The 27,626-nt window shown below is 38.4% G+C and overlaps 1 protein-coding gene and 1 long non-coding RNA gene across 3 annotated transcripts in view; one reads left to right on the top strand and one right to left on the bottom strand.

Annotated features, from left to right (window-relative positions):
* Positions 1 to 235: 235 nt before the first annotated feature.
* On the bottom strand, positions 236 to 27,433 carry EFCAB10 (EF-hand calcium binding domain 10). 2 transcript variants are annotated; one of them, XM_074268396.1, is made up of 4 exons: positions 26,932 to 27,433; positions 3,999 to 4,163; positions 3,802 to 3,889; positions 236 to 431 (listed from the first exon to the last, which is right to left on the bottom strand). In XM_074268396.1, exons 1-4 carry the CDS (start codon positions 27,065 to 27,067, stop codon positions 395 to 397), a joined length of 426 nt encoding a protein of 141 aa, XP_074124497.1. In that variant the 5' UTR covers positions 27,068 to 27,433; the 3' UTR covers positions 236 to 394. The 2 variants fall into 2 exon arrangements, with proteins under 2 accessions (XP_074124497.1, XP_074124498.1); XM_074268397.1 differs by lacking the exon at positions 26,932 to 27,433 and adding an exon at positions 7,293 to 7,488.
* The window catches only part of LOC141543331 (uncharacterized), a 38,611-nt gene continuing 18,471 nt past the window's right edge, over positions 7,487 to 27,626 (top strand). Inside the window, exons 1-2 of the long non-coding RNA XR_012482412.1 lie at positions 7,487 to 8,587; positions 12,332 to 12,377. This is a non-coding gene — a long non-coding RNA (uncharacterized LOC141543331). The remainder of the gene's footprint in view (positions 8,588 to 12,331; positions 12,378 to 27,626) is intronic.

Here is a 27,626-nt window from a genome sequence, read left to right as displayed (position 1 = left end):
TAATGTAAATGCACATGCTCTTCTGGGCTCTACTCATTTTCATGCTGCAGCAGTAAAAGTAGTAAATGAGAAATACAAAGTATATGCCCTTAAGCAAAAATAGAAGTATAGCAATAAAGCAAATGTTTCCCTCAACGAATTATGTTAGTTGATGAAGAAAAGAACTTCCTTATCATCCTCCCTCGCCTTTTGCTGAGGCCTAGAGTAAAGATAAAAGCGAATACAGAAATAAAACTTTTTGTGATCTTTTTATTTTAACAATTTAAATCATTTAATGTAATACATTTAACTCATTCAGTTTAACATATTAATGGGAAAAACACTAATTTTTATAGGAAAATGCACTTAGCATCCAAATTGGATAAATGTTAGGAACCAAACTGGATCCGGTTTTTTAAAAAGATAACCACATCTTCAAAGTCTTTCTAGCCCTAAAGGGAACAAAAACAAAAATTTTACTGATTCACACTTGAATATAACACTGAAGGCAATTGAGAAAAGAAAAGGCCTAATTAGATAAAATATAAATAAACCAGTCATTCCTTATATTATTTAAGGGAGTGTTCTGGACAATACAAAACTACAAATGAACCAAAGGCACACATTTATCAATTATGATGCATATTTATTCTTATCTGAATATAAATATACATGATTTTTAAATTATTCATGATTCCAATTAAAGAGGATGAAACCACATTTTTGAAGCCAAATTTTAGAAAGAACTGAAAAGCTACCCGCTTTTCACAGTAATTTCCCTAATCAATTTCTTTTGTGCTCTGCCAGCAGGGACTGAAGCAGATCAAAACAAGCCAGAATTCTCTCTAAAACTTAAAATTTTTTACATACTTGGCCTTTGTGTTAGGGGCTGAAATAAGGATGAACAGAACTGATCTTTCCTGAAAGCTGCAGCTGAATATAGGAAAAAAAAATTTAAATACCCTTTTCAGTTCCTGTCTGGCTTTTGGCTGTATTGTGACTACAAGATAGTCTGGGAACAATTATAGGGAAAGACATCCATCTCCAGGGAACTATGTGCCTCCTGTAATTTCTATTTCTAGGAGTGAATGCTATGTCTTGAGAGTAAATAGAGATGGTAATCTTCCACTAAAGTCTATTTCTGGCTCATCATTTTGAGAGGGTGACCAAATTTTGTTACAAGGGACTGAAAACTTGGGTAGTTCTCACAAGTTGGACAGACTCCATGACTGGTTGCCATGTATGAACAAATCGGATTAAGTGAATCTCTAATTCATTGATACAAGTGGATTCTGTTTTACAAATTGCTAAAATATTAGAAGGATTAATGAATCTCTAAGTTTGTCATCTATATTCCTAATGCCTTTGATTAGCCACATGTATGTCACCTGGTGCCATCTCTTTTTCTACTACCCATTAAATACTAGAACTGCATGCTGAACACAGGAGAACATAAGTACACACTAATACTTGTGTCCATGTCCAAGATTTAAGAACTGCACACCTCTTAAAGAATGGACATTGTGCTCACCTTGATCACAGGTATTAATAATACTAATAGTTAATATTTAGATAGAGCTTACTCTTTGCCACATGCTGGCATATATATATAATGATCTCATTTGATGCTTACCACAATCCTAGGAAGTAGGTATTATGGATCAGAACTCTATTTGAAACAAGGATTCTTACAAGGTATTAAGTCAGTGGAATTGATAAGACAATGGTTACCTAGTTTAGCATGGTGCTTAATAGTTCTCTATATATAGTATGATTGATTTAATCTTACAACAAATAAGGGTTCCCTAGTGATATAATGATTGGCTTATACTCAGTATGATGAATGGATTTAACTGTAATAGAGCATATAAGCTGGGACAAACTTAGCCAGATTCATTCATTCCATCTAGAGCATATAAGCTGGGACAAACTTAGCCAGATTCATTCATTCCATCTCACACCACCATGGTGGCAGGCCTATCCTCCTGCATTTCTCCACTAAGCCTGTCTGAGCCAAAGAGAGACTCAGAGAAGACAGACTTAGAGACAGAAAAGGTGGTGGTCCTCCTGCCTCCCCCACAGAAACCAAGACACATTCCAGAGGACCTCAAGAAAGCTGGCCCCGGGGCCCCAGGCAAGGAAACTAGACTGTGAAGGAGATAATTAAGAATTTGGACTTTATCCCTGGCTGTTCTCATAGTAATTACTCTGCTGAAATGAAGGCTGGTCCAAGGACCTCCAGAAAACCAATGGGAACACTATAAATGCTGTTATCCTCTTTTTACAGTTGAAGAAACTGAGGCAAACAAGTTAATTTCACACAGCTTTTGTCTGATCAGATTTGAACTCAGGTCCTTTCTGACACCAAGTCCAAGGCTCTTTCCAATTGCCTAGGAAAATCTAGGAAAATGCCTCTGTAGCTGGCTATAGCCAAGAAAAGACTTCATTCTACAGTGTGCAGTAGATGTTTTTGTGTTTAAAATGTTTTGTTTTGTTTTTTTGCTACTCAGTTGGGGTTAAATGACTTGGCCAGGAAGTGTTAAGTGTCTGAGGCCAGATTTGAATTCAGGTTCTCCTGACTTCAAGTCTGGTACTCTAAACACTGCACCACCTAGCTGAGAGTAGATGTTTGAGCGTAGAAGGAATAATTATTGCACAAGTGATATATTCTAATAGGGGCCAAATTTTTCTCTTGGATCACACATCTCTAAAGACATATCTAAAATGATATGTTGGGCTAAAAATTCTTTTTTCATAATTTAAGACTATGAAAGCATTTAGTTAATACTATTCTTAGTATAAATTTGATTCAAATAAGTGTCAACTATTCTATTAGGTGCAAGAGACAAAAAAAAAAAAAAAAAAAAAAAAAAAGGAAAACAATTCCTGCCCTCAAGGAATTTCTATTATAAATTATCAAGTTAAATATTAACTCTCAACTAAAGTTCTACTAGGATGCTTCTCTGTGGCATCTTGGTTTTTTGAAGAATTAGAAAGGTACACATTTTGGTAGGTCATATACCAAGATGGAAAGGTTTTGTGTCAATGTATGTGAGGACCTGCCCAATTAAGTTTAGAAAGACTTGTTACCAACAAACATCACCAGAGGACCTAAGATCCTCTAAGATGAAATTTGTGCTCTTAAAAAATAAAGCAACAGATATACCATAAAATAAATTCCCAAAAGAAAGTTGCACTTAGCTAAAAACAAGAAAATAAACCCCACAGATTTAAAAAGCAAAAGACACATAGCTATTCAGAAAATAATCTGTAGAATGGTTGGGTAATAAGCTAGTAGGAAAAGTATACATAGTAACAGGATTATAGTTAATAAATAAGTATTAAATCTACATTACTTATATGTAAATTTACATTTTTACATAAGTCATATAGATTTAATGCTAGTATTTTTAGTTACTGATATAAAAGCATTGATCTTAAAGTATTTTTATCCTTGTTATTCTAGTTTAAAGAAAAAAAACCACATTTTAACATTTATAAAACACACCTCAAAATTCAAAAACACTTCTAAATTCTTTAAATCATCAAAGATCAGAAGCTACTAATATCTCAAAGATTGGCCATGGCAAATTACTACCAAAATTACTTCTATGGGACTGCTAACGAGGGAGGGAGTGTAGAGTGACCTGTCTACTAAGCACTTATGCTCAATCCCCTTTAGTGTCAACATTGTCCTCATCAAGTCCCAGGTAAACTGAAAATTTCACAATATGAGTTTTCCTTTCTCCCAAAAAGTTGGGAGACCTCTAAGCAATGCTCATTCTACTTGAAAAACACTTAATATTTTAAAAATAAACTTACACATCTTTCCTGAAGTAATCCTTAGTGATAACTTCTAAATTTTCATCTATTACTTCATCTGAATCCAGCAGACCAAGGTTCTTTAGGGCTATACATATGAAAGAGAGAAAAGAAATTCATAAAATGTTAATTATTTAAAGTAAGTTCTAGAATGACTACAAATTATTTACAGTTATAATAAAATGAAAATCACTAACCTTCTTTGTATTGAACAGGAGTTATAAAACCTTGATTTGTAGGGTCCATTATTTCAAACATAGAAACCAAGTTAGAGTCATCAATGAGATAAGGAAAGTCTACCGAAGTTATTTTTGCAATCTTTATTCTTGATAACATATCTTGCAAAAATTCTCTTGGTTTATCTGTAAAAGAATAGTTTATTTTCATAAAACACCATAAAATTAAAACTATAGGTATTCCAAATAAAATATTCTCAAAAAATAACAAACATTAGGATAATTTAACTAAAACACAGGATCCCAGAATTCTTAACTAAATTTTAAAATTTAATTTCTAGCAAAAGCAAAAATGTGTCTATATGGAATAATTTAGATGAAGTAAAAAATCACATAAATCACACTTTCTGGGACATTGCTGAAAGGATAAAGTAAGAACTAAAGCAGATAGGAGAAATGAAGGTTTGTTTATACAGGAAATGATTGATTCTAGCTGCTCATTCATAATCTTTTTATTTAATTTGCTCCTAAAAGTAACTTTTTTATAAAACTGACAAACCTTGGGATCTTCTCTATGAAAAGTCTTGAGATTAAATGGCTGGGTAAAACACAGAATCACATATGCATGTACCTTTCTAATCCTTTCAAGAAGGCAACAAGATACTATTAATTCTTTCCATTAGATTGCCTTTTATTGGATGTCACTTAAGATAGATATGGGGACTAAGGAAAACAGTAAGAGGACCTAAGATCCTCTAAGATGAAATTTGTGCTCTTAAAAAATAAAGCAACAGATATACCATAAAATAAATTCCCAAAAGAAAGTTGCACTTAGCTAAAAACAAGAAAATAAACCCCACAGATTTAAAAAGCAAAAGACATGCCAGAAAAAAAAAAATATGCTCAAATACCAACAGAAAAAAAGCCCCAAACTAAAATATTATCAAAGCACTATTAAGTGGATTATGAGTACTAAAAGAATTAAGGAGAAGAAAATGAGCAAACTACCATTAAATTGAATTCAGAAACTGAATTTATGTTAAGAAATCTCAAGGAAGGTGATTTTCTAACAGTTCTTTATGTAGTAGTAAACTGAAAAGAAGAGTTTTTAATCAATTGGGGAATAGCTGGACAAGTTATAGTAAAGGGATGCAACAGAATAATATTGTGCCATAAAGAAATGGTGAAAAGGATGATTTCAGTGAAACCTAGGAAGATGAGGATGAACTTAATACAAAGTGAGCAGATGAGAACGACTGAGGAAGCAACCCAAGTTCCTGAGAGGTAGTGGACTCTAAGCAGAATAAGGCAATTTTTGTACATACCCAATGTGGAAATTTGTTTTGTTTGCATTAGGCACGTTTGTTGCTAGAGTTTTGTTTTTTGTTTTCTTCAGCAGGGGGAAGGAAGGGAAAGGAAATTCATTTTTTTTTTAATCACTAAAGCAAAATTAATTTAAAATACTGCCAAAAGATGATGAGCAGATCAATGAATTGGGGTATGATATTTTAAGAAAATAGGAAAAGGACAAATTAAAACCCCCAAGTGAAATGCCAAACTGAAAATCCTAAAAATTTAAAACTGAATAACATTGAATATAAGATAACTATTGAATTAAGTGAAACTTGGAGTTCGTGGTATGAAAAAAAAATAAAATTGGTTGGTTAATATGATTTTTTAAAATAGAGAAAAAATTGTCACTAATGTCAAAAATTGAAAGGGGAATATACATTAATGAAAATAAAATCAAAGCAATTATTAAGTTATTTTGTCAATTCTATACCATAAAGTTAACAATGACAGTGAACTACTTACAAAAATGTAAATTGACTAGGTTAACAGAAGAATCTCTAAAGAACAAAAAACAAAAACCCCAAAAGCTATTTTTAACAATCAACCAACCAAAAAAAACAGGTTATAAATGAACTTCCTAAAGAAAAAGCCACCAGAACCAGATGGATTTACAAGTGAATTCTACCAAACATTTAAAGACCAACTAATTCCAATAATAAATAATTTGGAATAATAAGCAAAGAAGTCCTACCCAACTCCTTTTATGAAACAATATGGTGCCGATACCTAAACCAGGAAAAGCAAAAACAAGAGGGAAAAAATAATAGACCAGTTTCACTAATAAATATTTAGCAAAAATCCTAAATACTAGCTAGAAGATTACAATAGTATATCATAAATAATATACATTGGGAGCAAGTAGTATTTATGCCAGGAATGCAGGGATGGGTAATTTAACATTAAGGAAAACAACATAATTGATCCTATTAATAACAAAAGTAATAATCATATATCAATACATGTAGAAAAGCTTTTGACAAAATATGAAACTCATTCCTATTAAAAAAAAAACACTTGATAGGTATAAACAGATTGTTTTCTTAAAATGTTAAGCATCATCTAAAACCATCAGCAAGCATTATTTGTAACGTGGAAAAATATGAGAACTGAGAAAAGCAGAAGATTTGACAATTAAAAGCTGAAAACTTTTGAAGAGCGCTCTATCAGCCGAGTGGCGAGGCTAGAAGCCAGTATGCCAGGGAAGAGGAGTAAGAGAACAGAAAACTTTGTCAGCAAAAACAAGCTCTTCTCCCCCCTCCCCCCTTATCTGAGAGAGATGGCTTGACTGGTTGTTGGGAGAGTCCGGAGGGTTTGGGATTTGGGGTTCGGTTTGGTTTTGGCCGCGGGGAAGACCTAGGTATGTTTGTGGGCAGCAAATCAGAGACGGGACATAAGCAGACTGAAGAATTGTTGATTCTGATTGAGGAGACGTCCATATTGTTGCCCCAATTTAAGGGAACGGGTTAGAAGATGAAGACTGTGAGGTAGATGGAGAGAGAATAATCAAGTGATACATTTGGACAGAATGAACTTCCAGGGGAGACGAGTTGCTGAATGGCCACAGAGTGAGTTAGCCACGAGTCGGCTCCGCTCCCCCACCGCCCTCTGGAGGTAGGGAGGGAGGGGCGACAGAGCGTTCCGGAGTGAAGAGAGGGGAGGATGACGAGTGGGAGGATTCAAAAAGGAAACTATTAACGGGAGCCTGCAGTCTCACTCTCAGTGAGTTACACTTAAGGTTGGTGTTGACAGAAAGCAAAGCTAGCATTCATTAAACCCAGGTCCAGGCTCCCAGACCCTGCCCCACAGTGACCGCACCTGCTGCTCTAACTGTCTGAAGGAAGAGTCTGAAGGGGAGGGGGGTAGGGATGCATGGGGGGGGGGGGGGAGAAAAGTGAGGGTCTCTGCTCCAGGGTCGCGCCAAGGCAGGCAGGGCACCGAGCCAGAGGCAGGAGGAGCCCTTACCGGGCCGATGATAGAGCAACTGAAAAGTGAGGTAGTTCAGCATTTCCATGATTCGATGTTTTTTCAAATAAAGCCGGGCCTTCTCCTCCGGGGAATGAAGACTGTCGGCCATGGACGAAAGAGTGGCAACGGAGCCGTTGCTAGGAGCTGGGCAGTCACACTCTGTTAGCTCACCAGCCGTCCACCCCGCCTGCCCCATTCCCCTCCGAGAGAAGCCACGCCCAGGACCTGCCATTAAAACCGGGGACGGCCGGGAGCTGGCTGCCGGGCCCGGCCCGCCCAGGGGTCACGCCTAAGGCCAGGCGCCCACTCACCCCCCATTCTTAGCCTGAGATTTTCACTGCGGTCCCAAGGTTTTATTGCGGAGAAGGGGGGGGGGCAGGAAGGTGAGCGGCTCTGAGCTCTCCCAAAGGGGCGCTTGTTACTGCAGGCTAGCACACGCGAACTTCTGGCACCACTAAGTTTCCAGCGTGGACACTGTCGTTGGGCAGTGTGGCGAAGGCTGCTCTCCTGACATTTCCGGGGGGCGCCTTGCCGGGGCCAAGATCAGACGCACATTTCCTTTAGTCGGAGAATTCTAAAATTCTAGTCAGAGCTGGGTCCCTGGAGGGAAGATTTTACGGAAGTCAAGCTGCCTGCCCAAGGCCACTTGCTGCTAGTCAGGCCCGTTTTGACTCCGGTCCCTACCTTCGGATCCGCGCCCGTTTGTCTGTCTTCTTTGCTCCTTTCCTTCTTCTGGTTAACCTTTGCCGATTAGACGTGCTGGGCTCAGAAAACGTGCAAGAAACCATCCCTTCACTTACCAACTAAATAAACACTTTCTTTGGCCGGCAAATACACTCTCCGTCCCAGGCTCTTCACAAGCCTTTGGAAGCTTTGCAAATCTGCCGCGTGTAACACATTAGCCGCGTGCTGGGGCCCCCAACCCTAAAAAATCAGGGTTCTCAGTAACGCGGAAAGCGCCACTTTGGCCCATGAGCCGCTGCGCGGGCCCAACGGTTTCCCGGAGGCGCTAGCGATACATACCGAGAAAGCCCCCGGCCTCTCCGGTGGCGGGGAGATCTGGAGCCCGTACTGGAGAGCACCCAGGGCCCGCTCCGCTTTGGTTTTGACCTCTGCCTCCCTTGGAGCTACTGTCTACCTGGGACCACGGCAGGTCTCTAAATCTCAACAAACACTTGCCTGGGACTCCAAGCCACCTGCAGGCTCGTTGAGCCTCTGCCGTCAATCAGCTGTGTGATCTTCATCAAGGCCACAGCAATCACCTCTCTCTGAAGTCCTTATGAAATGAGAAGGTAGGGCTCCTTGACACTTACAGCTCCTTTCAATTTTAAAACTGCGAAATGGAGAAATCAGGGCGGGGTGCAAGTGGAAGAGGCTGGTCATGGCACTCAAGCACGGAGCCCTGCGCTCTCAGTGCCCGCCTTCCTCCTCACCCCACCCCACACGCAGGCATGTCCACGCAGTGGACTCCTCATTTGTCCAATAAAGAAACCCTCAATTTCTTTCCATGATGGTGATTCTCTCAAACATTAAGGGTAACTGTGTATATAAGGCGTAGTGTCTAGACAAAAATCAGTGGCAAGGGAACAGCGGGGGAATAAGGAGACATGAGCTAGAAAACAACCAGAAGGCTCTGTGGCATTATTGAGGTTGATGTCATCACCACCTTTGTTCTTGTTCACACTTCTTCTTGAAGAGCTCCAACGACCTCACAAGGGCAATGCCCTAACCTCTGAGTAAATTGCATTTAATCGAGGCAGGGCTTGGAAGAGCCATCAGCCTCTCTCTCTTCCATTCATCAGGAGTCCATCAGCAAGACAAGAATCTAGACGTTTGGCAATGGGAGACTTTGGCCTTTTACAATTAAGGTCTCTACCAGCTTGTCTGAGGCTGTGTTCATTCAATATCTAAGAATTAGAGTACGAAGGTTCAGGAGCCCAAATTCCTATAAAGCTGAAGTCATTTTATTTCCATGTCTCCAAAACCAAACTTGAAGCCAACAAGGCAATCTCCAACATAGGAAGGGAAACACATACAAGGCAACATTAAGCAATGTACACACAGCAAGTCTTGTGTCTAATAGGAGAGGCGACATGATAAAGTTCAGTGATGTCAAATTCACATAGGAACGGGACCATCAAACCATATCTGACTTAGAAAACCACATTAACCTTATCTATATTCTATTTTATTACCTAATTTCTATTTGTTACATATTTCATAGTTACATTTTAATCTGGTTCTGCTTCAGCTGTTACTCATATCTGACAACTCTGGTGAAATGGAAGGCGTATTGGATTGGTCAGAAAGACTTGAGTAATCCTGTCACTGACGCAGCCTAACAAGTGACCAGGATCAAGCCGTTTAACTTCTCAATGTCCAAGCTAACCCTCTAAATCTACATAAGAAACAGCGATTTCATCAAGCTACATTGGTAGGAGTTTCCAGAGAACAATAATTTTCAAGCTCTCCTGATCCCCCCACAAATAGAACAAATGTGCACCTCAGGGCAAACAGACTGGTGGAAAATCAAAAAGACTTGGAGCAGAACAGGGAGGGGGTCCTCCTGGACACAACCTAAGAAGATACAAAGACCAACCCAGGGCTGGAGATGAAGCAGTGTGAAGTGCAAACATCTTCTAACTAGCTCTGCAGAAACACCAAGTGTTAGCACCAAGTGCTTTGGTTGAAGCTTGAATAGGAAATCACAGACATTTTCACCTCCCAGACAGCTTGTGGAGTCGAAGAGGGTGTCTACGTTCAGGCAGACTGGGAGAACCTTGGCTGATTGAAACAGCAGGACCAGATGTGCTGCAGAGATGCTGCCCTTAGCAAGAAGGGACTAGACTAGCACATCGGCGGAGTGCAGAAGCAATGGGGCCCACACTTACATGAGAGTGGAGCTTTTGGTTTGGGGTTCCAGGTCAGAAGGGAGAGCTAAAGTGAAGCTAGAGATACTCTCTCTCCACTCCATGATTAGAGATACTTACATTAATACTTATTTTTTAAAAAATGAACCAGCAAAGAGAGAACCCAACTATAGAAACTTATTGTAAGTATAAGGAAGACCAAGGTTCATCTTCAGAGAAGGACACAAGTTAAAAAAACAAAAACAACAAAACAAAACAAAACAAAAAAAACTACTAATACCCCCCAAAGAGTAACATTAAATGGCTCTCTATCAGAGAGAATTTATAGAAGAACTTTTAAAAAATGTAAAAATCAAATGAGAGACACTGAGGAAAAACTCAAAAAATAAAAAAGCATCCAATACAAACAAGATTATGAAAAAAAAGTTAAGCAATTAGAAATGGAGAAATAGTTTTAAATATGAAACTAACTCTTTACAAGAGTTATTTGCAAAGTGAAGCCAGTGAATCTATGAGACTAACTATAAGAAACCAAGAAAAAAATAAAACAATATAAAGAATTAAAAATTTAAAAATAGAAGAGAAGTGAAAAATCTTATAAGAAAAACAACAGGAAACTACGTGTGCAGTGGATAGGGCACTGGCCCTGAAGTTAAAGGTAGGAGTTAACAATAGTTGCGTGATTCTGGATAACTCACTTAATTCCAATTGCCTCACCAAAACAAAACAAATGAACAAAAACCCCACCAAAAAACACAAAAACTTAACAATAACTCTGGAGAACAGGTCAATTATAGAAAATAAAAGAATAATTAGACTACCTGAAAGCTGTGACCAAAAAAGAGAACCTTCACACAACAATGCAAGAAATAATCCAAGAAAATTGTCCTGGAGAAATAGAATATGAGGGGGAAAATTTATCTTCCAATCAGCATCTCAAAAATATTTTTTGTGAAAATCCCAGATCAAAGAGACAATTTTTCAAGAAACCAGAAATAAACAATTCAAATACACAGGAGCTACAACTAGAAATGTAAAGGACATATCAGCAACCACAATAAAAGACCACAGGTCCTGAAATCACATATACTGGTAATCAAAAGAATTAAGCCTGCAGTCACAAATATATCCAACAAAATTATCTATAATATTAAATTTTAAAAATGGACATTCAACGAACTTGAAGATTTTCAGGACTTTCAACTAAACCAGAACTCAATAGAAAATTTCATATATGAGTTAATGTCCAAGATTAATTTCAAGGAATTTAACATGGACAAGTTTGTTGTTGTTTTTTTTTACATGAAGACTTAGACCATATGTTTTTGGGTGGCTCAAAAGAAAGATTGGGGCAGAACTGAATATGATCTGATTTTAAAAACCAAAACCATCTAGGCAAAGATAAAAATACGTTATGCAAATGAGGTATTGAGGAAAAATAGACACAGAAGCATTGGGAAGAGACGGGCTCACAGTTCTGAAAATCTACTCACATCAGGAATCTGTTAACTAGACAACACTACATATATACTACGAAGGATACTGTACCCTCCAAAATCTTTAAGGAAATAAAGGGAGAGGGATGGGTGGAAGGGGGAAGCAAAGGATGAGGGAAGATAACAAAGGAGGGATTCTGCAAGAGAAGTAGAATTATAGCAGAAGAATTAGTAGGGATAGAAAAGAAGAGATAAGTCAGGCTTAAAGATTCAATCAAGGGAGAAATTTACATTATATGTCAGCCATACTAATATTGTTTTAGATGCATGTTTACATGTGTAAATGTGTGTATGTCTATATGCATGTTGCTCTACGTATGCATGTATTAGATATGTGTCTGGATCTGTGGGTGGATGTGAATGTATATGTGTGTGTATGTATTGTATATGTGTGTGTTATATCTATAGTATAAAAATATAAATATATAATTAGCTATAGCATGGTTGGGGGGAATGAGGGGGCCAAAAGGAAGAAAAATAAAGTAAAAAAAGTTCAAAGTAGAGAAAAAAAGAACTTCCTATATAAGGAAGCAAAGACTAGACGCTCATGAATATAATTTCTTCTATTAATATATATTTTCTTGAATTGATAATTTACTGTCATACATTTTGAATCTTCTCTGTTGTTTTGCTGGACAAATTTTCTGTTTTATTTTCCTTTTATGTTTAGGACTTGAGAAAAAAGAAAAAATTCTAAAAGGCAATTATGAACACAGGTAGGATATGCCTTAAAGTGAGTCAGACTAAATTGATTATAACTATGTGAACAGTAATAATAAAACAACAAAATCTTGAAAAAATACATAGAAGAAAATGTTTGAATGAGAATGCTAAAATGTTTTGTTAAAATTGACACATGGATTAAAAACTTTTAGATAAATTAATGGAAGTTAATGGTTTCATGTAAATTTTAAGAATCCTTACTTTCATATTTGAATGTTTTATTAATGGTAACTTGTAAAGTTCTTGAATTGTGAGGGTCCGGTCGTCTGCTCAATTATAATCCTTCTCTGGGAGGAGATCTGTAAAATTTTTTCCTCTGTGCACAGGTTTCTTGGGAACTCTGAATCTCCTCCAGCTCTTGTCCTTCCCCAAATCAGACTGGTCTCATTTCAGCCTGCCTGGCCTCACAACTCTATCCCAGAGTCGATTCTCCCAGACCCAATGCTGCCCTTCTTTTATCCTCCCAGAGAAGAGGCATGTGAGAACTCAGTGGGGCGTGGGGAAATACTTCCACCAATGAACTTGCTCCTCTTAGAATTCCTAAGGTGTAAACTCCCTTTAAAGCCCGAACCAAAGGTCTGAGCCAGAGAACTGTCAAGTCAACCTGAGTTCTCACCTTGTAATTGTCTAGACAACCTGAGTTCTCACCTTGTCACTGTCCAGACAACCTGAGTTCTCACCTTGTAATCCTAACAGTAACAAAGTAATAAAATTTATAAAAGCCAAAACAGTACTTTATAAAATATTTATATGAATAGAAATCAAAAGGTAGAAGTTGAAAGGATATTAAGCTAAATGTGAAAGGCAGATAAAATGAAAAAGGAAAAGCATAATTAATATATTATATATAAACTGTAGCATAAAATAAGTTTATATATTAAAGTGGAAGATTCATAAACCTGGAAGGAGATTATCAGAACATATATATAAAAATCTCAATTTTCTTTTTGTAGAGTAAATCTTTAAAGAAAATCTTTTTAGTTGTTTCAGCTTAATGGAATTTTCCATTTATTTTATAAGCAGGATTGCTAGTATAAAATTTGAGTCCTTAAATGTTAAAGCTAGAAATGATCTTAAAGATTATCTGGTTCTATCTTCTCATTTAGGTGAAAAGGGAATAATCAGAGGAGTGTTTCATCAATTTGATGAGTTCCCAAATCATTTGTCTGAAGGATACCTTTCAAAGAAGTACACGCACATGCACATGCACAAGCATATGCAGGCGCACATACAAAAACACAGGAAAGAAACTGATCTCTGGTCCCCATGGATTGGCGATGCTTCCAAAATGAAGAGGATTGGGAAAGGAAGAACAGATTCTTATTGAACTGCCCTTTGCCCTCTTTGATTTAATACTGAGCTGTGAACTGGATCCCTTCCTTTTCCTGTGTTTTTCTTTCTTGAACTTTCACACTAGAATTAGGGTTTAGGGGAATTTTTCCTCCTTCCTAGGATCCCAAAAGTCAACAACAACAAATATTTATTAAGAGTCTACAAGCAAGCAATGAGCTAAGAACTAATGATAAAAAGAAAAGCAAAAACAGCCTTCAAGGAGCTCACAACTATGTACAAACAAGATATTTAAAGTATAAATAGGAAATAATTTCAGAAAGAACGAATTAGCACTAAAGGGGATCAGGAAAAGTTTCTTGGAGAAGATAGGATTTTAGTTGAAGTTTGCAGGAAGCTGGAGAAATCTAAGAGGTAGTAATGATAGAGAAAATTCCAGGCATTATGGTCAATGAAACTAAACCAAATTGGAAAGAACACCATGGATGCCAGGCTTACTACAATGTAGACTCTTTGGAGAGGAGAAAGGTATACAAAGACTGGAAAGGTTATGTAGAGATTTGAAAGCCAAAAAGATGATTTTACATTTGATCCTGGAGGTAATAAAGAACCACTGGACTTTACTGAATGGAGGGGTGGGGAAGGGGTGACATGGTCAGAGCTGTGCATAAGGAAAGTATATTTAAATCTAAATAGATGGTGAACTAGATGTGAGAAGGTAGGAGATGAATCAGAAAGATACTGCAATTATCTAGGCATGAAGCAATGAAATAAATCCTGGAAAAGGATGGTGGCAGTTTCAGAGGAGGTATGGCATAGCAGAAATGCTGTGAAAATTTCCCCGAGTTGACAAGAAAGGGAGAAATCAAGGGTGACACCTATTTTTCAAGCCTGAGTGACTGAAAGGATGGTGCTGCCTTCAAAGTTAAAGAAAAGAAAAACGGTTCTGGGGAAAGATAACAATTCCGTTTTAGATGTGTTTAATCCTAAGTAACATCCAGTTTGAGATACTTACTAGCCATTTGCCAATATGAAGCTTGAGCTCAGGAGAAATGTTAGAACTAGATAAAGACATTTGATTATTATCTGCATGGAGATAACAATTAAACTCAGAAGAATTGTTGAGCTAGCAAAGTGAAACAACAAAGATGAGGAGCCCCAAGACCAGAAACTTGGGAGACATCCATGGTCGTTGGGCAAGACCTGAGAAAACAGAAGAGGAATCAGAGAGAGAAGAGGAAAATGAGAAGAAAATAGTCTCAGGAAAACCTAGAAAGAAGAGAGGATCAAGGAGAGATTAGACAAGAGTGTCAAAGGCTGCAGGGAAATGAAGAGGAGGGGGACTGAGAAAAGGCCAGTAGATCTGGTGATTAAGAGATTTTTGAAGACTTTGTAGAGAGCACACAATTGAATGGTCATTGAAACCAATTTTAATCAGTATTTGAGAGAAAGTGCAATAGTATGGTGAAGGAGTGTGGGACTGGAACCAAAACCCTCTGAGATGGGATTTCAGCATTACCACTTATTTGTACTTGTATACTCCTTGGGGAAATTATTTAATTTCTCTGGATTTCAGTTTTCTCATCTGTAAAATCAGAGTGTTAGGCAAGATGACCTCTAGAGGTTCCTTCCTCCTCTTAATCTACATCAAAAGATTAACTTGAATAATTCTGCCAAATCATATTTTGCTGAAATTTAATATGTGTCTAGGGCATTGATCTGATCTAGTCAATCTTGTTACACTTCCAAGAAATAAAAATGAAATTTAATCTAGAACAAGATGTTCTTTTAAAAACCCCAAATATTTTTATTACTGTATTTTATTATGGCTCCAGTAATTTCCTAAGAAACACCTCCTCAAACTACCCACAATTACCTACGATCTTAAAAAAGCACTTACTGTGTCTAGTGATTGTAACTGATAGTGTTGTGCCACCAGAGAAACTGAGGCGAGTAGAGACTGGTTTAATTTTAAAGTGGAGAGTTTAATAAGCCAGCTTACCACATGGTAATGTTTCCAAAGCATACGGTACCAAAGAAACTGAGGTGCAGAGCTTATATAGGGTTTTTAGTTAACTATGGCTTCCAAGCATTATAGAGAAGCTGAGTGTGCAATTAGCCTAACATTTTGCAACTGTTATCTTTTGGGAAACACCTCAAAGGCAGAACAGGGAAACAAAGGCAGATGAGGGAGGCAAAGACACTGGAGGATAGCCATGAACCTTCTGGAGCCCTAAACCAAACTGCAACATCAGCCAAAGACACTGAAACATTAATTAAATAACTGGGGTTACAGGACGGGGCGAGTGTGTCAGAAAGACTTGAAGAAGCAGTCACCAGACAGGTGCCTGTACTTTGGAGATTCCCAAGGATGACTTTGGTTGTTTCCAAGAACAGGTGGATTGGGATGTAGTTCCTGTAACTGGTCCATTAGTGCCAGCCCAGTAGAATAAGAGGGGGGGTTGGGGATCAAAACAAAGCTAACAGTCAGGCCTACAGTCCAGTCTGGAAATATTTATGGCACTGTGAACAGCTGAGAGCAAGAAGGACAGGTGTGATTTGAGGAAAAGAGGGTGGTAAAGATTCAGGGGTAAAGATTCTAATCGCTAACAAATAGAGGTTAGAATAATCTGAAAAAGAAAGCTTGGTCCACAAGGACTACTAGAAGATGTAGAAAGGCCAATATAAATTGGCCAGCAGCTTTTCATGTAAGGAAACATGTTTGTTTCACAAGACATAATATTAATTATAATATTAAAGATTTGTCAACTATAGTTAGGTCTCACCCACAATTGTGTCAATTTTTATTACATTATTTTAGAAACCTTTAAGCACTTAATTATCTACAGACACAAATATCTAGTAACTGATAGCTGACTAGACCAAAAACTCATTCCCTCAATTTAGAATACAATGATTATATATAGGCAGATTGAAAATAGCAAGGTATCACATACTTGAATCATACTAATGGTTTCTATTTACCATTTGCTCTGATCATAGAAATGTGGTATAAGAGGGGGAAAAAACCCCCAAAAAACAGGAGCATGTTTATACTCCCAAAACATCCTCCAGGCTTGGGACAAATATGATGGGAGAAAACATCCTTAGTTCTGACAACCAATCATGCAGTAACAATTTCACCTCAATAGCAAGTTCATTAATCAAGGACTTCAGGTCTATATAAAAACAAAAATCTCACAAATCCTTGGGCAACACCTAGTCAAAACAAGTGAGGGATATTAGGGTGAAATCCTGCTGTAGGTATTTCAAGAAAGTTATAAATTATATATGTTATCATATTCATTAAACAAGGAGACCATTATGCACTTAAGTAAATATTAAATAATTTACTGAAGACAGATGGAGACCTTGATAAAATAATCATTTCAGAGACCTTGCAGTTCTAACAAGCCTCTTAAAAGTTTCTTGCATTGCTAAGCAGTAGAATCTTTTATATAGCTTCAAAATGTCCTTGCCCTATAGTAGCCTTAAATTTGTAAAACAAAAACATTAAGTTGTGAATACCATGTAAATATAGGCTATTCCGTTAAGAGAGGACAATAGTGGGAAAGAAAGTAGCAGAGGGGGAAAAGAGGGAGGCGCGAGAGAATGGGGGGAGGCGGGTAGGAAGGGATGGGAAAGAAGCAGACCAGACACTGGTTTTCCGGCTGTGCTACGAAGCCCAAAGTCCCTAAGGGAGGGTCGCAGTGGGGAGGAAGAGAGGGAGGAGAAGGTAGGGAAGGAGCTCTCGAAGGATTTGGTTGAAGGGGAGGGGCAATGGTCTAGCAGACCCGCAAGGTTCATAAGGATCGAGCTCTATGAGTGGAGTTTGTTCTCTCTGTTTTTTTTTTTTTTTTTAAAGCAGTCATACCTACTGGGGGGGAGGGAGGGTGGGTGAGTTAAATCTGCACCTTTCCAAGTCGACAGACCTTTCCCAATCCTTTTTCCACCCCACATAGTGCCTTCTAACATGTGTCTGTCTCTCTCTCCTAACATGCTGTCTCTCTTTTTAAACAACCTACCAAATCAATAATCCTTAACAATTTTAGGTTTCAATATTACAACAATAACCCCTACAGAATTATCAATTTCACAATTTTCACACATGATAGCCTAATAAACATAACACAACCTATCACAGAAATGGATAGAAATGGATAGGATTCTCATGTAATTTATAGTCGGCTCAAATTTTAACTTAATCAATACTTTTCCATGTGATATTCTAACCAGATGTTCCATTCAAACTATCAATTGCTTTTGCAAATCAATCTTTCTTATCTCATGTTTGTAAAATCACCTCTTTTTTCTTTTCCTTCAAAACTTTTAAGATTCCTAATATAGCTAACTTCATGAAGCTTATACACATGTCCAGCAGAGCTGACAAAATTTTAAAGCCTAGCTCAATTTTTACAAATTACTCAATATACATTTTAGAAAGCAACATACCTCACCTAAATAGGGAAAACAAACAAGTAATTTTTTTCAGGTGAGTTACCAAAACTTTGTTTCAACAAGTTATTGTTAAACTGAATCAAATCAAATACAGCTTTGAATTTCCGGTAGTAATGTTTCATATTCAAACTAATTCAGAATAAACAAATTTAGCATGTAACAGTCAATAATTATCTCTCACAATTTCAGAATCACAATTCCAATTTAAATATACATAGCCCCCAAAATTCAATAGATGAGCCATTTAATTAAGTTTCCCTAAAAACAATTTAAGAGGAATTCCAGAAGAAGGCTTCTTGCCTGTTTAATTGACACCAGCTTTCTTTGTTCTCTCCCTCCTCTTTCAGAATTGTAACCTGATCCAGATAAAATTTTTGCTCTCTTTTTAACGGCTTGCAGACCTGGCTATTTGCTGCCAGATTTTAAAAACAGCCAAGCATTTTTCCATTTTTCCCAAGTTCCCAATTCTTAAATCTTCTGTTAACAGTCAGCGCAAAGAGATTACAACTAAATATAATAAAGAAGTTAACACTCATATAGCATTTGTTTTATGCTTGGCTGTTAAGCACCTTCTCAATTTTTTCTTTCCCCCCCCCTGAGGCTGGGGTTAAGTGACTTGCCCAGGGTCACACAGCTAGGAAGTGTTAATTGTCTGAGACCACATTTGAACTCGGGTCCTCCTGAATTCAAGGCTGGTGCTCTATCCACTGCACCACCTAGCTGCCCCCTTTTCAATCTTGAAATGACCAATTGCCAAACTCCTCAATCATTGCTCTTAAAACTTCAGCTAAGATGTTCTTTTTAATTTTAATTAATTAATGTTATTTCTGCAGCCCCCAGCTTTGCCAGAGTTGAGGGAGCAGGAGGTTTATGGCAATTACAGTGTAACAGAACTCCTTAAAGAGACACATAATAAAAATAGGCAAAGCACAAACACAGATCACACAAACATAACAGAATTTTCACTATAATATCAACAGATACAAACCAGGAGCAATTTCTTAATATCTCAAGAGTTTCAATAGGGAAGTTTTCAGTTTGACAATTTGACAATCTCTCCCTCCCAGAAACAGAAATGCCCAGACTGAGCTTTTTCAGAGATAAACCAGACTCCCAAGCTCCAGATTAAAAGTGGAGAGACCAAATAGCCCCTGTTCATAAAAGACTTTTTTGGCCTTTAAACCAAAAAAATCCCAAAACCAAGTTGTGCCAAGTGGCACCCAGACTGTGCCCAAAGGCACCCAGATTGTGCTCAAAAAGGCACTCAGATTGTGCCCAAAGACATCCTGATGAATTTTCTTGCTTTTTAAACAAAAAAAAAAAAATATCCAGAGGAGCTAATTGGCATCCTAACAACTCTGCCAAAACGCTGTGTGGCTGTGTCCAGTCTAACATTTCTAGACCCAGATGTATCAACACTCAGGGAAAAAAACCCTACCCCCAAAAGGTTTCAGACCAGGTTTTCCAATGTAGCCAAATAGGGGTATGTAGCAGTGAGTCTTTACTATGGTGGGGCCTAGTCTCCTTTGGGGCCCTGGAGCTTCTCAGGGGCCAACCTTCTTAAGGGAGTTCAGAACCAGCCAATCCAAGGCTCCCTTTCGAGGGGCCCTCGGTTCTCTAATCTCTTTTTCTATCTCGATGTAGCCTCCAAATATGTTGTATCAGAGAAATTGAGGCGAGTAGAAACTGGTTTAATTTTAAAGTGGAAAGTTTAATAAGCCAGCTGACCACATGGCAATGTTTCCAAAGCATATGGTACCAGCAAAACTGAGGCACAGAGCTTATATAGGATTTTAGCTAACTAGGGTTTGCAAGCGAATACAGAAGCTGAGTATGCAATTAGCCTAACATTTTGCAGCTGTTATGTTTTGGGAAACACTTCAAAGGCAGAACAGGGAAACAAAGGTAGATGAGGGAGGCAAGGACACTGGGAGGATAGGAGACAGCAAGGAATGGGACAATTCTGAAAGTTCTGAAGGAGGGAGGGATCACCCTGGTAAGGAGAGAGACAGGGAAGTGGGCACCTGGATGATGTTTTTCTTTGCTTTCCTTCATTGTGACACAATGGTATGTGAAGGGAGAGTCAGAACTTCAAGGGTTAGGGGGTCTCTTCTAAATTCAATTTGCCCAGACCTAATTGCAAAGGGAGGAGGGTTATGGCCTATTATTCAGGGCTCAACAACAGATTTTCCATTTTAGTATCATTTAACACTTATAATCAGAAAGATGTTTGCCTTAGCAATTCAAAGCCAAGAGTTTTTGTTGTCTTGTGATTGTGTCATCATTGATATTGTTGTCATCACTATGTACAATTGTTCCTTTGGTTCTGAGTTTATCATCTCTACTCACACAATGACCACCCTAGTTCAGGCCCTCATTACCGCTTCCTCAGACTATCACACTTGACTTCATAAGTCTGTATTGTTTGGTTGTTCAGTGATGCTTAACTCTTTGTTGTGATCCTGTGGACAACAGCATGACATTTCCACCTCCACTGATTTAAGGCAAACAGGTTGTGTGACTTGTCCAGGATCATTCAGCTAGTCATTTGGCCACATTTGAACTCAGATCTTCCTAACTCTAGGCCCAGTGCTCCATCCACTCAGGCAATTTAACAAGCAGCTGAGGCTCTATTAATGACTTCTAATTTACCTTGTACTAAGTTGCCAAAGAAATAGTTCTAAAGCATAGATTTTATTATATTGCTTTCATATTCAGTAAGCTACAGTGGCTCTCTATTACCTCCACAATCAAACACAACTCTTCTACTTGATATTTAAAGCCTTCATGACCTGGTTCCAACTCACCTTTCTTGTCTTATGTGACACTACCCTTCATGCAATGGCTAGTGTATTCAAACTAGCCTTCTTGTTTTCTCTATTACAGACAACTTTGTCTTTTTGTCAGTGCCTTGGAGCAGGCAGTCTTTCATTTTTAGAATATATGGTCCTTCATGTCTATTATCTACTTCTAAAAATCCCTATTTTCTTCAAAGTTCAACACAATTTGTTTTTGAGTCATTTCATACCTTTGTGACTCCATTTGGGGTTTTCTTGGGAGAGATAATGGGGTGGTTTGCAATTTCCTTCTCAAATTCATTTTACAGATGAGCAGAGTTATTTGACTTGACCAGGGTCAAACAGCTAGTAAGTGTGTGAAGCCAGATTTGATCTCAGGAAGAGTTTGCTTTCTGATTCTAAGACCAATATTCTACTCATTGCACTACTAAACTGCCCTACCACAAAGACCACCTCCTAGACAAGCCTTTGCTGGATTATTCATCTTCTAGTCCCTTAACATCAAAACTACCTTGTATTTATTTTATATATATTTATATGTTTGAATACTGTTGTGATAATGGAAGAGGTTATTATTGGATTTGGTGACAGTAAAGGGAAGAAAAGAAAAAGAATTAATAAATCCCTTCACAAATACAGAAAGAAATTAAAAACTGAAGAGAGACAATCAGTACCATGTTGGAACTGCTACTTAAATTTGAATTATGAAATCATACACCAAAAAAAAAAAAAAGGCATTGGGACATAGGTGGAGTTTTTATCACTGGTGCTAACTAAAGGTAGAGAATTCAGAAGAGAACTGGCTGATCACTGGCTATTCTACCTAAGAAGGAGGTATTTGTGACTGGGCTTTAGAATTCTTATAGTATATAGGAATATAAGTGCTCTTGGACTGGTAATACTAGCAAAAACATATCTTTCTTTCTTCAAATCTGATCATCAGAACTTTTAAACTGTTTTCAGAAAAAGAAAAGAGCTAACAAGAGTTGATAAGTGTGGTTCTTATTAATTGATCAAAAATTATAGTAATCTATAGTAGCTAGACATTTAATGTGTAAAAGATACAGCCCCAAGATACACATACTGGGGGGATGGGGATGAGGTTGTAGAGCAAGAGAAGACAAAATCTTATTCCAGTTGGTCAACAAGCATTTAAAAAGAAACAGTATGTTCTACATAGTAGGCACTGCACACATACTTATTAACTTGACTGACTGTTCTAAGTACTGATGATGATACAAAGGAAGCTCACATTCATATGGGAAGACAACATGCAATAACTGTATATACATGGTATACACAGGCAAATTGAAGATAATATTTCATGAAAGCACTGGGGGTGGGCGGAAGTCAAAAAAGACCTCCTACAGAAGAGGAGATTTGAGCCCCCAAATGGCAGCTGTACTTCTAGAATGATGGGAGACTGAGAGGGAAAATGAAAGAGAAAAGAGAGAGGTAGAGACAGAGACAGCAAGAGAAAAAGACCAACAGAAGGAAAGACAAGACACACAAGACAGAGAGAAATAGAGTGACAGACAAGCAGAGACAGAGAGACAGGAGAGGGAGGACTTAAGGAGAAAAAGAAGAAAATGAAAGAAGGAAGGAAAGACGGAAGGAAAGAAGGAAAGACGGAAGGAAAGAGAGAGGGAGAGAAAATGAGGATAGAGAAGTAGAGAAGCAGAGGGGATATAAGGGACAGAGGAAGGAGGAGAAAAAGGAAAGGAGTTGGATTTGAGCTGTTTTTTAATTTTATAATTATATATTTTTTGACAGTACATATGCATGAGTAATTTTTTTTTTTACAACATTATCCCTTGTATTCATTTTTCCAAATTTTTCCCTCCCTCTACTCCCTCCCTTAGATGACTGGCAATCCCATACATATTAAATGTGTTACAGTATAATCTAGATACAATATATGTGTGTAAATCCAATTTTCTTGTTTCACGTTAAGAATTGGATTCCAAAGGTATAAGTAACCTGAGTAGAAAGACAGTAGTGCTAATAGTTTATATTCAATTCCCAGTGTTCCTTCTCTGGGTGTAGTAGTTTCTGTCCGTCATTGATCAACTGGAAGTGAGTTGGATGATCTTTATGTTGAAGATATCCACTTCCATCAGAATACATCTTCATACAGTATTGTTGTTGAAGTGTATAGTGATCTCCTGGTTCTGAGATTTGAGCTGTTTTAAAGGAATTCAGCATAGCCATGAGGTAAAAGTGAGGAGGCTTGGGGACAGCCAGTGAAAATTCCCCACATTTGGAGGCAGCTAGTTGGTCTAGAGGATAGAGCACCAGCCCTTAAGTCAGGAGGACCTGAATTCAAATTTGGCCTCAGACACTTAACACGTCCTGGCTCTGTGACCTTGGGCAAGTCACTTAATACCAAATGCCTCAGTAAAAGAAAAAAAAAAGAAAATCCCCCAAATTTGGAGATTAAATGTGGTATGAAAGAAACAGCAACGAGGCCACATGTTACTTTATTATAGAGTATGGGGAATGGAATAAAATCTAAGAAAGTTGAAAACAGTTATGAAGTTATAAATATTTTATATTTAACCCTGGAGGTAACAGGGATCCATTAAATTAGTGGATGACTTAGTACTGCCTGTGCTTTAGGAAAAGCACTTCGGCCATTGTATGAAGGAGGGATTGGATGGGACATTTGGGATGACTATTTAAGAGGTTACTGAAATATACAAGGAGAGAGGTGATGATGGGCAGTGACTATGATGAGAAGGGATATACAGGGCACATTCTGTAAAGGTCAGTTTGGATATGCAGCGAGTTTGCATGAGGAACTGAGAATGATACCAAAATTGTAAACCTGATGACTGGGAGGATAAGGATACCCTCCAAGGGGCAGTGAGGTAGCACGGGGGATAAAGCACTGAGCTTGGAATCAGGATGTCTTATTTTCCTCAGTTCATATCCAAGTTTAGACACTCATTAGCTAAATGAGCCTGAGCAAATCACTTCACTCTGACTCAATTTCCTCACTTGGGAAAGGAGTTGAAGAAGGAAATGGCAAACTACTTCAGTATCTTTGTCAAAACAAAACAAAACAAAACAAACAAAAAAAAAACCCAATTAAGAGTTATTGAGAGTAGGATATGACTAAACTACTGAACAACAACAAACAAGGTAAAGAGAAGTTAGGAAAAGAAGGTGAAAGACTTTTTTTGGGAAAGAGAATGATTTCTGTTTTGCATACCTTGAGGTCAAGATGTCTAGAAAACATCCACTTCAAAATGCAATTGGTATTTAGTACTAAAGTCAGGAAAACAATTTTTGTATATATAAATCTTGGCAGAGAGATGATAATTGAATGAATGGGACTAAATGTAATCAACAAGCAAGAGAGAAGGGGGAAGAGATAAGAACCCAGGATAAAGATAAGAGGATACCCAATATTAGTGAATATTATTTGAAGGTCCCAAAAAACCAGAGGTTAGGAGGACAAAAGAGAGAGAACCAGTGACACAAAAACCTGGATAGGAAATAGTATACAGAAAGAGAGTGTGAGATTTATATATTATTTCTTCTTTGAGCACATTCTGATGACATAAGATTCATTCTCTCATCCTCTCCTTCCCCTCTTAACCTTCACTGTAAAAGATTTTTTTGCCTCTTTTTTAATTGAAGTTTTTTATGTTTAAAATCTATTCAACTGTTTTTCAATATTGATCCTCATAAAACATCCTGCTGATAGTTTCTTATAGAACAATAATATTCCATAAATATATCATATACAATATGGTGTATACCATAACTTATTCAGCCAATCTCCAACTGATGGGCATCCACTCAGGTTCCAATTTCTGGCCACTACAAAGAGGGCTGCCACAAACATTTTTGCTCATGCGGATCCCGTTCTCTTCTTAAGATCTCTCTGGAATATAAGCCTAGTATAAACACTGTAGGACCAAAAAGTATGCACAGTTTGATAACCTTTTGTTTTGTCTTTTTTTTTTTTTTTTTTATGGTAGTAAATTTTCACCATTCTACTTCTCCCTGTCCCTTTTCTCCTGTACATAAGGCTGAGAGATTTGGCAATTAAAAGATCACTGAAACTTTGCAAAGAGAAGTTTCCCTTGAATGACGAACTTGGAAATTAGAAAAAAAAGTTTAGAATAGAGAGGGGAGAGTAAATGGAAGAACTGAGTGTAGGGAATGCTTTTTTCAAGTAGTTGGAAAAGAAGAAGAGAATTTTATAGGATGGCAGCTAATAGGGATCAGTATCAAGTAAGGTTTTTTGTTTTGTTTGTTTTTAAAGGATAAAGATAGAAGAGGAAGGAGACAGTGGATAAGAGGAGGTTGAAGATTGAAGAGCATGAGTGTGATAAAGGGGAGAACATGGAATGGGATCAAGGGTACATAGATAGGTTTGCCCTGACATGGAAAATGTGCTACTTCTTCATGTAAGACAGGTATGAAGGAAGAGATGGGGGAATTGGAAAGATGTACCATTGATATTAAAAGAAGAAAGAAAAGAGAGATCTCAGAAAATGACCTTTGTTCATTGAAGTATGAGTCCTAGTACTCAACTTAAAAGATTGGGTAAGGGAAGATATGACAATATAGTAAAGAGGTGAAAATAAAATATGATCAAAAGTTGTGGATTCAGTCACCATAATTTTGTGATTTTTTCCAGCTCTATAAAGTGACAAGTTAAGGAAGGGATTCAAAGGGAGTAATTCAAGGGTGTTTTTGTTTTTGTTTTCCCTCCAAGGCATGATTGGAAATAAGACAAGGGGACAGGGGATCTCATTCTACAGTAAGTTTGCAGTCTGGACAGATAAGTGAAATGGATTAGTAAATAACTCGCTGGCTGGAAGCAGAGCCAGATCTGGAACTCTGGTCTTTGAATCCCTGTCTTTTCAGTCTATTTCCACTTCTGTAACGTGCTCTCCCTGGCAGTTACAATTACTAGTCTGTCCTAGACCCAACAGAGTACCTTTGACCACTGTGCTTAGCAGTATGAACTCTACCCGGCTCGCCTCCTCTGAGGCCTTCAAAGGTCTCTGGCCACAATCTCTTGAATCTATAGCTTAATAACCGGTAGCGCACTCAAGAACAGCCACATGTAAACTTAAAAGCCTTTATTATACCTACTCACATAATGCCCTAACTGATGCCCTTTATTATACCTACTCACATAATGCCCTAACTGATGCCCTGACTTGTTGGTTCCCGAGTGAACACCTGGTCAGAAGACCCACGTGTTCACTACCAAAACCCTTACCTCTTTTGGCTATCCATCTTGGCTTGGCCACCCAGGCTAGGGAGCCAGGGTGAAGAGCGCCAGGTTAAAAAGAACGACTGCTGCCTGCAGTGGGCTTACATAGGGCCTGTGAGGTCACACACACAGCCAATCAGTGAGAGAGTCACCCATTACGAAGCTATCTCAAAATGGACAGGATCCCACCTACAAGGCAGTCCTAATATCCATAGAAATTACTTCCGGACCACTCAATCTCCCGATGCACTGTGGCGCCCATTGATGCACTGTGGCGCCCATTTAAAGGGCTCTTACACACTTCACTCCAGGAAATCTACTTGCTATAATGAAATTACACTGATCCACCTGCAGCCCCTCAGATGTAACAATCCTTCTCTCAGTTCTATGTCAGTATCACTCCCTCACCTCTGCATTTTCTGGGATTCTCTGTAGGAGGCCTTTCCCGAATCTTTCCCTCTGAGATTACTTTCCACCTAGTTTGTATATATCTCGTGGGTATTTAGTAATTTGTGTCATCCATTAAAATATGAACTCTTTGAGAGTAAGCACTATATTTGCCCTTTTTTTTGTCCCCGCCATGTCATATAGTAAATGTACGCTTAATTAATGCTCGCTGACTGACATCACCAATCAACCGCTCAAACAGCCAGGTGCCCTGTCGCGATATGGACAGTTGAGTGCCCCTGGCGCATGTGCAAAGAATGTGTAGAGAGGGGGTAGAGTCCGAGAAAGGAAGGGCACGAAGCGGGCCTACTTTACCTGGTCGGTGAAAGAGAATGCTGCTGGTGAGATGGACCAGCAAGTCCAAGATACGATGTTTTTTCAAATACAGTAGAGCTTCCCGCTCTCGGGAACTGGTTAGTTCTAAGCCCCGGGTAAGAAACTCAAAAGCCATAATCTACTGTTAAGATGCGCGTCGTTGCTAAGGAGACAGGGCTGAGCTGCAAAGATTCTAGGTTTCTAGATTGTTCTTCCCTCGGTTCTTTCGTTAGCTCGAGGTTGACCACGCCCACCCGATTTTCTTCCCGCTTTTTCTGGTCACGTTCATGCCCCCTCAATCTCCAACCTCCGGGTAGTGGAAAAAAAGCAGCTTTCCAGGGTGGTCCTAGCTTTTTGACCTTACGTACGAGCTCCTGAGGCAGCTGAGGGAAACAGGTTCTAGTTGTTCCGGTCCTTGTCGGCCCCCCGGGCCAGGACCAGGAGAAAAGTCGGTGAACTCGGGAGTGGGTCCTACAAGGTGCATTGTGTGCACTGGCTGCCTAGTGCGCCTGCGCGGGAGGAGCGGGGGTGGGGTGGTGGTGGTGTGGGAGTGCGCTACACTGTTCTGTGCACGGAGTAGCTCTCTGTTGCGGTCTGCAAGATTTCGGGCAGATTGGAGAAGTTTGAAGATGCTGGACTCAGTTATAGTCCTTTTGGGATTACTTTCTCGCCTGGTAATTTACGAGACTTCCGGT

This window comes from Sminthopsis crassicaudata, chromosome 5 (assembly GCF_048593235.1).
Source record: "Sminthopsis crassicaudata isolate SCR6 chromosome 5, ASM4859323v1, whole genome shotgun sequence".
Classification (NCBI taxonomy): domain Eukaryota; kingdom Metazoa; phylum Chordata; class Mammalia; order Dasyuromorphia; family Dasyuridae; genus Sminthopsis; species Sminthopsis crassicaudata.
This window is presented reverse-complemented; position numbering and strand designations above follow the sequence as displayed.

Excerpts from the sequence above, each read along its gene's own strand:
- EFCAB10 (XM_074268396.1), bottom strand. The coding sequence starts at position 27,067 with ATGGCTTTTGAGTTTCTTACCCGGGGCTTAGAACTAACCAGTTCCCGA. Across the intron at positions 4,164-26,931 it reads CATTCTCTTTCACCGACCAG|ATAAACCAAGAGAATTTTTG; the intron begins GTAAAGTAGGCC and ends ATTCTTTTACAG. Across the intron at positions 432-3,801 it reads GATTACTTCAGGAAAGATGT|GGCTAGAAAGACTTTGAAGA; the intron begins GTAAGTTTATTT and ends TGTTCCCTTTAG.